The following is a 12,497-nucleotide window of genomic DNA, read 5'->3' as shown; positions in this document are numbered from 1 at the left end:
AAATTATTTCGGCAGTGTGAACTTGCTAATGCAATAATAGAAGGAATGTGTCAGTTTTTCTCCAACGTTAAAATGTTACTTCTAATCATGTTGTGTGGGACCATGTCCCTTTTCTTTTTTAAACTGTACCAATCATGATTGTTTTTATTTCTGAGTAAGAGGCTGAGGGTTAATGACAGGCTGGTTTTCATGTCTGTGTTTTAAACATGTCCTTATCCCTATCCCATTTTCCTTCAGAATACCACCAGGGGAAAAATAATAACTCCAGTTTTTTTTTCTCACCATGAAAGGTCAAACTTGTCATTACCTCAGAGGCTCTTTACAGCTTCCTCTCACACAAATCTGGAGCACTCTGAAAAATAATTGCTGGAGGAGGCCAAGGATCATTTAGCCTTACAGTGTCACAGAGCATGATGTCTTATCTGAACAACCCTTTCTCTTTGTCGAAATTGATGTCTTTTCTGTCAGTGAAACTTTGAAATGCACAACCTGTTCAGTGCCTTCATGTTGCAACAACTTGTGTTGTTTGAAAGTACATTTTTAAAATAATATAAGTTACAGCTTTCTCTACAGGGCACCATATTCCATCTAACATTTATTTCTGTATATCCAACAAATTGCCCAAAAATTCTTTTGAAGCTTGCTTCCTCATGATTTCTTTAAACCACACAAGTTTGGGATTAATAATGCTTGGTCTCAGCATTCCTGTTAGTTTTTACTCTAACCATCTCATCACGGTGTGATGTGCCAAAGATGAAACCAAGGTGAAATCAATTAACTGCAATTAACCATAATTGGTTATAAGTGAGTAGTAGGAGAGAAAACCAGCAGTAATCAGTGAGAAAATTAAGACCTGCTGGTTTCCACTCTTTGGATTTTATTAACAATAGTCTATCCTATCCAAAACAAAAACACCCGTGTTGACCGGCAAGTGATCGTTAATACTTATTTATGGTCCCACTTTTAGTTTCCTTTTCTAAGAATATATTTTGGAGCCTTTTGCCTTGATTGTATAGGTCAGCTGAAGAGAGACAGGAAAGAGAGTGGGGCTGACATGCTGTATACACAAACTGATGGCGGCTTTGAAGAGGACTGTAGCCTCTGTACACCCAATACTGATATCAAAACAACCTTGTACTATTTAGAAAAATCAATACGTTTGTATTTATTCAGTGCCCAGTTATTACAGGACACTTTCAAAAAGAGACACATCAAAACCGTACTGTATAAAATCAAATCAAAAACATGTCTTAAATTTGCTTCTAATCTTACTATCTAAACTAATCAGTCTTTTTAATTTCTAAATTGTTGCATAATTCTCTCAATCTAACTCCTAAAAATGAAAACATTGCTTGCTATGGGTTTACACTTACCAATGCAGTCAATACAGCCATGTACAACACATATTTATTATATTCTTGTCGTATACAGGAGGCTGTTCGGTATTTCTCACTTCTCATATTTCTTATTTTGTATCCTATTTATTTTCAAAATAAGAAAAATTTATTAGTTTTCTGATTTTTGTATACCCTATTTTAATCATTTCAAACCTTAAGTTGCTCATAATTAGGGGTATGGTCATTTTGGGGAACAGGGGCAACCTGCTGGCTGACTGCTAGACTGCATGTGCAAGAAGTATGTAAGCAAGCTTTTCATGAGAGAGTAAATTCTAGTGTTGTTTTAATTTGACCTATTGTTAGATGATTATCTGACTGTTATTTATATAAATATTAGAAACAGCTGAAAGGAGGAAGGATTGGTGTTGGCTCTCAGAAAAGAGCGGATAAGCTGTGATCCGTTGAACCACTTGCCTCAACTGTAATTTTTCAAGTAAGTAAATGTCATCATGTCAACATTAACCTGTTTAAATAGCTGCTACACTGAAGCATGTCAGTTCAAACGGTCAACATGTATTCTGGGCATTTTGCCTATAGTCACCTAACACTTTGTTTTAAACTGTGAAAGATGTGACAAACAGGTTTTACATAGTAATGTTTCAGTGTGTGATGACCAGTTTTAGTTTGAAGGTGCAGCGAGTGTGTGCTATATCAAAAAAAAAAAAAAAATCCATGAGCCATAATGGCAGAGCATTAATGAGTTCAATTGGCTTTCTTGGTCAGTATTATAATAATAATAAATTGACTCAAAAAATGTTGATGCCTAGGGGCACAAGATGAGTCACACTGTTTGGGAATATCAGTCTCAATGAGAGACACAAAGTCATTGTCATTTCCACCACTCTCTGTTTAGTTCAGGTATCCAAAAGTTAGTTGTTGTTGTTTGTTTTTTTTAGCTTTGGGGACAGTTTACACTCTTGAAATGCTAAAGAGAAGGAGACAACCTGCAACAGAAGCAACATGGATTTATCATTAATGGTTTTTATTGACAATTTTTTCTTCTCCTCTGGACAGTAGAACAAACCCAGATGTTGCACAAAAAACACAAACTTTATAACAAGGGCTGCAAATTGTTATCATTGACATTCAGTTGAACGGCAGAAACTAAACATTTTCTGAAAGGGTAGAAAACTTTTCTATAAACTTTTCTGTACAAATTATACAAATGAAGATCTGTCAAAAGCTTGAATGACATGTGCTTTTTCCATAAGGACAACATGTGTTATCATGAGAACCATGATGTTGATTTTAGGTTGAGGTTGAGGATCTGTCCAAATCAAGGTGTGGAAAAGAGGAAGAAGCAACATGGTGTTACATAATGACTGAGCTGCAGCAGAATATTTTAGGTAAAAAATGACAAACAATGGCATTTTTAGTTGAGACAAAACACGTTTCCTGTAGGCACGCAGTAATCATTGAAAGGATAAAAGCTGATTCATAGCACATTTGAATTGTGAAAGGTTTCCATAAGTAAGAAGGATATATCTAGGCTAATCTGATCAGCCCTTCCCTTTTGGGAAAAGCTTCTCATATTTGACATCATCCTGTACATTCTCAAGTTTTTATGACTTTGATTTGATTGTGACCTTTTAAACCAAACAAAACTAGACAGGACAATTTTGAGAAGCCCTTTCTGTGTGTTTCCTTGAATAACAGTCAAATTGAGAACAATTTCATGTTTTTTTAGCCTCAACAAGCACAACAGACTCACTCTACTTCTTTCACCTCTTCGTTTAAAAGACAGGGTTTGTAATTTCAATAATTTAGCTTATTTTAACTTACTTATTCATTTTCTTGCTTTTTGTCTTCCTTCTGAAAACTTGATGAGAAAATGAATACAAACATAATGTCCATACAGTAAATGTTAGGATAGGGCCCAGCATTTCTGCTGAATAATACAAAGAAAAAAAGCAATTATAACAACACCTTGCATTTTTAGACAGTTTGAAACACTTTTAAAGGAAGAGACATTTAAAGAGTGTTGACTCACTCTTTGCCTTCAAGCTAACCACCAGCCTGTTGGCTTAGTGAAAACTTAACTTTGAAGTGAACTTTGAATGAATGTGTTTTTGTTGATTAGTGAGATTAGAGATGGGTCATTTTTAACTTAGTTAGCTGGCTGGTGACGCTTGCTTTCCGTACAGATAAGAAGTACATTACATTTGTTTTAATTTAGACAAAAATAATAATATTTATTAAAGATCATAACAATAACAATATTGTTTTTAAATAATTTGAATTCAAGATATTTAAAAGAAGATGTTTTTATTCGTTCTATAATGTGCCTGTTCATAAAAGAAATAGAGTGAAATATCACATAGGGAATAAGCTCACACAATTCATGCAGTCTGTCATGTTTGTCACTGTTGCTGCCGATAAACTGTGAAGACTTCTTAGTAAGAAAATTAACCTCTTTGTATCCACTCATCTGCATGGACTCATCTGTATTTGTCATGGAAAGCAGATTTCCCAAGAGTGTGCTGCAAGACACTCACGTCAATATTTTGTCAAGCTGGAGGAAAACAGGCAAACTGGGGAGCTACGAACAACTCATTTTGCAGAGCTGCCTTTCTTCCTCTGTGAATTATGTTTTGTGTTTCCTTTGCTGTTTTTGATGTCCTGCCACAGTGTTTGATCTCAGAAGGGCCCTATTAGCCAAGTGTATGTAGGAAGGTTAAGAGGAATTGCAGAGAAATAGGTCTAACAGGGTTTGTCCTCTGCCCACACCGTGTACACTCATACGTGATGCAGAGCTTTATTGTGTTAAAAAAACTGTTGGAAGCCAACTTGAGCTAGATTGGACAAGACTTTTAACTAGTTTTATTTGGTCATGACTCGTGAATCAATTTATTGAGCTGTATGGTATGTTTTCATTCTTTCCACAAATCTTGAAAAATGGGTGACGGTTGAACTCAGTTATGTGAAAATGACAATTAAGTAAGCAGGACAAAACTATGCAAATGCCATATAATGAAACCTCATTAAAACCAAAGATGACTTTATTCTAATAAAAAGCATTGATTACCTTAGTCCTCCAACACATCAGTGAACCTCTCTTTGCACTAAGTTATATATCATAGCTTTAACATAAAAATGGACACTCAAGTGTGTTTTAGTCAATCCCATATCCAGCATCCTCATGCTTTTAACTCTTTCCCCGCCAGAGAATTCTAGAATGTTTGCCAGCCAGCGCCAGCCTTTTTCACCATTTTCACCAATCTTTCAAGACTCACAGAATATTTTGTTCTTTGAATATGTAAATATTGAATACATCAAAAGAAAGATCAGAGCCTCTGCTTTCATATACAAAAAACTATTTTATTCAAACTTCATTCAATCTTTTTTTATCAGCACTTGAATATCGGCCATTTTCACAAAAAAACCACATTCCGGACAAAAAGCTGAGAAAACAGCACTTTTGTAAAACACACTTATTTTCAAGAAAAAAAAGTGATTTTGAGTTTACATTTGGATTCTTTTTACTTTCATTTGCCAACTACAGTTATATTTTAAAATAAATAACTAAAATAAATAAAAATGATTACATAAAATTATTAATTTTCTTTGAATAGTGTAGCACTACAACATTTACAAACTATATTATACATTTTTCTTCTCTTATACACTCAGAAATACTTTGTTTTTACAAACACTTAAATATCATTATTATTTTCAATAATAAAACATTAGTTGAACAAAAACCTGATCAAGAAGAGAGACAGCTGTGTCTTCCAGGGAAGTGCCTTCTCCGCAATAGGGTTTCATGTTGTAACAGTACTCTGTGTCAGAATCGCAAAGGATGTAGGATTTGAACCCATATTTGACAGGTTTTTGGGGATCGTACACCCTGAACGCTAGCCGTCCACACCACAGAAGCATACCCTCATCAATGCAAATGTTGGTGTTAGGTTGATACATTTGACTGAATTTAGATATAAGGTAATATAAGACAGGGCGGACTTTGTACAACCTGTCAGTGCTATTTGCTGGCCTTGATTCATAATCATTGGAGTGTAGAAATCTCCATATGATTTCAAACCGGTTGCGGGACATGACCTTGTTGAAGTAGGGGGTGACCAAAATGTCATCTGTAGACCAGTACATTTCAAGGTCAGGCTTACGAATGATATGATCAAGAGCAGCAGCATCATTTAGAGGTCCAGGATTCTCAGTGAAAAGGAAAGTCTTTTGGCTGCCAGTTCATTTCTTTCCACATCAGATTACCTGGACCAGGACCTGCACCTGGCTGGTTTACAGACCCTCTTGCTTGGTCACCAGGTACTTGACCTCCACCACACCCATAAGATCCACAGGTCCGACCTCTGCCTCTTTGCTGTGTTCGACCTGTAAATAATTAGAAAGACATTTTTTTTATTCAACAGTGTGATGTGCACAAAGAGAGAAACGTTATTTTTCGGCCTCTTCATATCACATCTTACCTTTTTCACCTTGGGTAGGTCTGTATAAAGGACACCTGGGCCTTGAATCCCTGGACTCTGTGTGTAAAATGACAGTAAAATGTCAAACAAATATTCATTTGGTAAATAGTTTGTGTACAAAATGAAAGCTAAATTATTTCTTTTTTTATCTTCTCTCACAAGTTAGCAGATGCTCTTGTCTTGTAGTATCTAATAATCATACAATCCAAGTAACATACTATCAAACTAAATAAAATATGTTATCATGACTCACCTCTTGCACCTACGTGTATGTCTGGACCTTGGAGACCTGGACTCTGTGTCTGGAAATTACAATAAAATGTCCGTCAAAAATTCGTTTTGTACATACTTTATGTACAAAACTGAGAGATATGTTATTTCGACGTCACGTTATCTCATGAATTATCAGATGCATATGCTATCATGGTGAATCAAAAAATAACGTGATCATATCTTACCTCTGACACGTCCTGAATCCCTCCATTCACTGTCGCCGCTGCTGTCTTCATCCAGATCAGTTTCACGGAGGTCAAAAAATGAATTATCAGAGTCTGTATCGATAATTAACTCTGTAGTTTCCGCAGCCGAATATCTCCTTGCTGGCGCCGGCATGTTTGTACTGTTCAAGAGCTTTTATCTCATATCTATACGGCTAATGTTGACTTTTTGACGCGCGTCAAACTCACATACAGACTGATAGAACTCCGCCCGCTGGAAAATAAGGACTAAGAAAATGTTTATTTTTTTTCTCTCTACTTTCCCGCGGGTGGTCTTGTTTGTTGGTTTTTGACCCCACAGTCCTGTAACTTTTTCACAATGTCCGCCAGAGCGCCCCCTATCGTATTACACTGAAAACACCAATTGACGGAATATTCCGTCAATGGCGGGGAACGGTTGGGTTCCAAATGACGGAATATTCCGTCAATGGCGGAGAATGAGTTAATACTAGCTCCAAATCCAAAGCTAAAAATAGTCACTTAAAACTGCCAAATTACTTTTGCTAAAACCCACAGGACCCTGCTGATTTAGGAAACCTATTTTTTTCTTGAAAGATTTGTGCCTTATTTGTGCAGAGTGCCCCAGAAAAGGAGAGGGAAGCCAGAAAGTATAGGAGGTTAGATTAACACATTGTTAGTTTTGGCCTTTAGATGGGATTTGTTGTCAGAAACAGCCTTATCTGGCAACGCCAGCAGCACATGAGTGGCATAGTAGTTGTAGTTTTCCTTTGTGGTCAGGCTGCAGGTTTGAAAACAAGATGCTGCAGTTTTCAAACCTGCAGACGGAGCACACAGCACAACAATTCCAGAGACATTCCTCTACTCCTACCTTGATTGAGTATTGTTCACTTTGAATTAGAATTCTTAATATGTGGGTGAAAATTATAGTTGAGATTAATGTGAAACTGAATAGCAACAGTACAGGGAGAAGAGACAAGAGAAAACCCTTCACAATTCTGTCAGAAGGGATGAAATGATACTATTAACTGGGTGGAGTGGACAGTGTGAAACTATGAGCTCACATTATTAGCAACAGCATATTGTTTTCATTTAAGGGGACCTGTTCAAATAAATGAAAGAACATGACAGCCAGAGATTTGCAAAAGTAATTGCAAAGATATGCTATATCTTTACGACTGGAGTGCATGTTTTTCTTTATGATGCTGGTCTCTGTTGACTGTAGTCAAATGTAGCGGTGTGAAGCCTTGTGTGCTGTATTGGGAGGGCTTATATTCAATACTTGAACTTAACTAGCAAATCAGAATCAGACCTTATTGAAAGATGTTCTCCCCCCCAAAATTAAAACATGCCTTGAATATAAACCACAGTTACAATGTATTAAAAGAGAATAAATACTTGTATTGTTTTAGATGACAGCTAGAATGATGCATTACCAAGACGTTGAAGAATGTAATGAAGTCAGCATTATTCGCACTTGAATCAAGGACTTACTTTGAAAAACATTAAGCTTTAAGTATCTTTTAATTTCAATTGCATAGTATCAAGGTCATTAGACACCTACTGTATATCTGTGTTAGGAAGAGTTGAGTCATCCATTAGCTCACTGTCTCACAAACAAATGTATTTTTCTCATTATTTCTGTTTCATTGCCTGTGCAATTTTCTCTGACAGGATGCAAAATGTGACTCAAAAACAATGTGTTACACTTGGAGGTTTAAAATAACAGACAGTGGTATTAAAAATAATTAACCGTTTTGATTTAAATGTATGCAAGTCTCATTTTCACGATTGTCTTGTGGTGAGTAAGACATTTAAATGTACTTCCTTTTATTTTCCTCAATGGTAAGAGGTTAATTTTCCGAGTCTGGACAAAAGTGATGCTGACCATATAATAGAATATCTTTAAGTGTGATATTTGCGTTTGAAGGTTTAATTCTCTCAACAAATACTTTTTCTAAAGCCATCACATGTCTAGCTTGGATCTGAGTTTAAAGTAAAAAATAAGCAGTTTTGTTGAAGTTTAACCATTGTGCAGAAAAAAGAAGGGTGAACTAATACGAAAAACAAATGTTGGCTGTTTTGCATTAATTGGTACCATTGTGGAATAAAACAAAGTTTAAGTCTGTCAATGTATAATAAGAGAAAAGTTGGAGCTGCTTGGAAAGCTGAAGAAAAAATAGATTTCCCTTTCTTTTGCTATCACTACTGAAGGGCCCTTTAACCTGTAGCTGCTATGGTGCTAGTAGGAAGTGGAACGTGTTGCTTTGCAGTGCATTCTGCAGATGTGAGCTGACTGGATGTAGCAATCACAACACTGCACAAAGTTTTCCGTCATTTCTACCCTGTCTCCCAGGAAATATCTGTGTATGTTTATAAGTTGTGTTAAAGTAAAGTAAGAGGCTAACTTTGTATTTCTATTCATTTATAGGATCCTTAATAAGGAACCATATTAACGCAAGTACGTTAGCATTTTGGAGATGGTGTATTAAGTGTGTCTTGGCAGAAAGGTCATTGACATGGTTTGTTCATTATGTTCTCTTTAATTATTAATTTCCATCATTACCATTTTTGTCTAGGAAAGGCAATTGCTGTTTGCTTGTAAGTTAAGAGTATTGTATCATGATTTCAAGGTTAAAATGTTATGTGGTGTTGTGTAAGATTGTTTTTGTTTCAGGTGCAAAAAAAGATTCATTTTACAGACAACAAAATGAAAAATGATAAAGAAATGCATTAGTTGGTAAGTTCCTATCACAGAAATACATATTTTGAAATACAGTGGTAATGTTTTGCAAATTCCTATTCATCTCCAAATGAGTAAACTCTTTTGTCTAAACAATTAATGTCTCCTTTAAAGTTGAAAGAAAGTTTACACTTTTAAATCAGTATAAAAACATGTCAACAAATGTATTAGAAAAGAATAATGCATTATACTGACAGTCGACATTTTGGAGATGTGCTGTCTTAAAATTTGGCAATTATTCAAGTTACGAAACATTTCAAAATTCTTTGCATATTTTTTACATGCCAGATGTTAAGTTTGTTTGGAGTTGTGATAATTGTACCTCAGGGGTTCCCACAATAAAGCTGGCAATGATGTTAAACAACTGTGGTTTTAAAAAAACAACATAACTGCAGCTTTGGATGAGTTGTAGCATGGCATGAAAGGTGTTGTATGTATGTTGAATTTCCTCAACAGAAAGACAAGGATGTCATTTTGGGGAAGGGCTTCAGGCATAGTGCGGAGAAAGGCCTCTCTGTTTGAAAGTATGCAGAGTGTTTGTCAGCCACTCTGGCAAAGTGGGCCAATACTGACCACTAAAGGGTCCAATCAGGCATTAAGGGAAGGTGCATGCGTCAGAGCAAGGAGGAAAAGGGAGAAGGAAAGGTGGGGGTTGAGAAAGCAAGGTGGGGCAAGAGAGGGTGGGTGGGCGGTGGAGCAGATGTGAGCAGAGCTGACGACGAGCTTCACGCAAAGACACAGTCCCATCGATGCCTCCGTTACAGCCTAGAGCGGGGAGGGGGAGGGAAGGAAAACAGAAACAACATTAAATTGGAAAAGGTCTTAACATAGTGCCCTGCGGGACACCACAAATCGTGTTTTAGTGCTCCTCTGAATGTACAAGAACAGCAATGGAAGAACACTTGACATCATGAAATTATTGTATAAATATGTTATGTACTGGGACTCACATGCAAGAGTACTCTTTTTTTCTTATTGTCCTGCCTGTGCTTCTCTTACTTATAGGAAGTGGGATGGACTCTGTTTGAAAATATAATGTCAGGATAAATATTTTTTTGATTGTTCAATCATGTCATTATGTGGCTTATTATGTATTTATAACAGACTGCTGTTATAATTAACGGCTGGTATGAGCCCATCTTATTGTCTGACCATTTTTTATCGTATCAATCTACAAAAATATGTCCAACAAATGTAACTTTCCCTCTTCAGTAAAATGTGTCCATGAGCCTTTTAACACAATGGACAAAAGAAGAGTGATTAAAAAACAGATGAAAAATCACAAAGGAATTGGATGACAACGACATGAATGATTATTTTGACAGTTTTTAAAAAGACCGGTTTACTGAAAATGGTACTGGTGGGTAATTTATAATCTAAAGTCAGTCAGCTATCTCAAGTTCAGTGACTAAATTTGCTGTGTTGATACTTAGGTAGTATCTACCTATAATTCAGACTTACGTCACCCCTTTTTATGAATAACATTAGACCTTTTATTATATAAATTTGATGTCATATTTAAAACACTCATCCCTGCACAGTTATCATGAATGCACACAATAAGATCTAGAGAGCATAACTATTGTTTGAACCAGGCTGTATATGTTTAATTATTCTGTTAAGTCTAGCTTTTTTTTTACATGGAGCCTTATGGGGAATGGAGCTGGAGTCCTTGCACCTGTACATTCCCCTTCATGATTCCATAGCAGTGGTTGAGTAGAGGAAAGGAGGTTTGGGAATGTGTTGGTTTGTAATTTGTAACATATATCATATTTTTAACAACAAATTGTATTTTCAGGTTGAAACATAGTTAAATGAGGCATGGACACAAACAACTGAGGTTGAAATAATACAACAAATTCTAAATTTCATGATTTACTTTTACATGAAAACAACACAAAATGATAATAGGTATATTATAGGTATATATATAGCAATACATTTTAAAAAGGCTATCCTCAGAAAGACAACAGTCACTATTATCAATACTGTGCAGATGAGATTTCAAATCTCCTATCCAGGAAAACCACAATAGATGGTAGCGACTCTTAGTGGCACTGCCATTGCACACTATCTGCCAGATGGGCCAGCATAGGGCCTGCTGGAGGGAAAGACAGGGTCACATCCTCCATCCTCTTGCATTACGTAAGATTTATTTTTGGGATGTACAGTTCAAACCAGTGTGGGTTTGCCAAGTGGTTGTCAGACAGTCAACCACTCTCAGGCTATTGAGCACAATGTGAAATCAGCACAGTTTGACTGCGCCAAAAATTTCTTCTACAACTATTTCAGACAAACTGCCTCGCTGGTTTTAACTATTCAGTCAGAAAGACATCTCCACTTGTTTTGATAGTGTAGTGTATGGCATTAGTGTTTAATGTATTTGCTCTTTGAATTAGGCCAACAGCTGTGTGGGATTTACTGCTGTGCACATAAAGGTGTTGCCAACATGTTTTTCTAGCTTCCAGCCTTAACTAGTATTTCTTTTGGCTCAGTAAAGCTAAACCTTGAGGACATCCACCTTTTGCACACTTTATACTGCTCATATTCTCTCTCTCTCTCTTGCTCTCTCTTTCTTTCTCTCTCTCTCTCTCTCTCTCTCTCTCTCTCTCTCTCTCTCTCTCTCTCTCTCTCACTCGTTTTCCAATCTCTGGACTAATGAAACACATCCATGTGGGTGCCTTTAAATGAATAAAGAGATCTCAATGGTCCTTCGAGGATACTTGGCAGACCTAATCTGCTGCTCAAAATTGGCTATTTTCAAAATACATTTTTGTCTGCCAGATGTGGTGTTTGATGTTCTTCATTCACTCTTGGTGCTATATATGTTCAGGTATTTGTTGGCGTCTTACACACCTTACACATCCAGAATGACTCATTAAACACTTTCAGGGTGTCTTGTTGCATTTATTACAAGCAAATGGTTGAGCATTTCTAAACACAGGGTTCACATTTGGTCTTGTGTGTGAACCAATAAAAGAGTTGGCTGTTATTTCTATTTAGAAATGCCTTTAGTGGAGGATTTCTTTCTGGATGTGACACCAATCAATGAATTTCTTTGAACTCTAATGAAACTCTTCTTTCTTTCTTTCTTTCCAATTTTGACTCAACTTGATTTGGTTCCTTAGCCTATAAATGCTGCTTCACTAAACCAATATCAATAGGAACTATTATTGTATAGGCATAGTGGGATTTGTTAAGGAGTTACACATGACCTATATTATCTGTGGGAATGTGCAGAGTGGATTTTTATTTTATTTATTATTCATGAATAAAATTACCTTCAAGAATTTTTACCTGTAAATGTTTGATTGGAATTGTCACCTAAATCTTAAACGGTATTCATTTTTGTTCTCTGCGACAAGTAATGCACTGAACCTTATAAGGTTTTAACACTTTGAAAACTCTTGACAGAAACCGAACATTCACGCTCTGACAGGTTTCAGCCTCCCTGACATTGGAT

The 12,497-nt window shown here is 36.3% G+C and overlaps 1 protein-coding gene across 1 annotated transcript; it reads right to left on the bottom strand.

Annotated features, from left to right (window-relative positions):
- Window positions 1-4,636: 4,636 nt before the first annotated feature.
- Window positions 4,637-6,761, bottom strand: LOC306833702 (uncharacterized protein). Its single transcript, XM_079359171.1, has 4 exons — window positions 6,295-6,761; window positions 6,090-6,138; window positions 5,837-5,893; window positions 4,637-5,741 (listed from the first exon to the last, which is right to left on the bottom strand). Exons 1-4 carry the CDS (start codon window positions 6,343-6,345, stop codon window positions 5,566-5,568), a joined length of 333 nt encoding a protein of 110 aa, XP_079215297.1. The 5' UTR covers window positions 6,346-6,761; the 3' UTR covers window positions 4,637-5,565.
- Between the last annotated feature and the right edge of the window lie 5,736 nt (window positions 6,762-12,497).

This window comes from Symphodus melops (assembly GCF_947650265.1).
Source record: "Symphodus melops genome assembly, chromosome: 1".
Classification (NCBI taxonomy): domain Eukaryota; kingdom Metazoa; phylum Chordata; class Actinopteri; order Labriformes; family Labridae; genus Symphodus; species Symphodus melops.
Note: the sequence above shows the minus strand (reverse complement) of the source record. Positions and strands in the feature narration are given on the sequence as shown.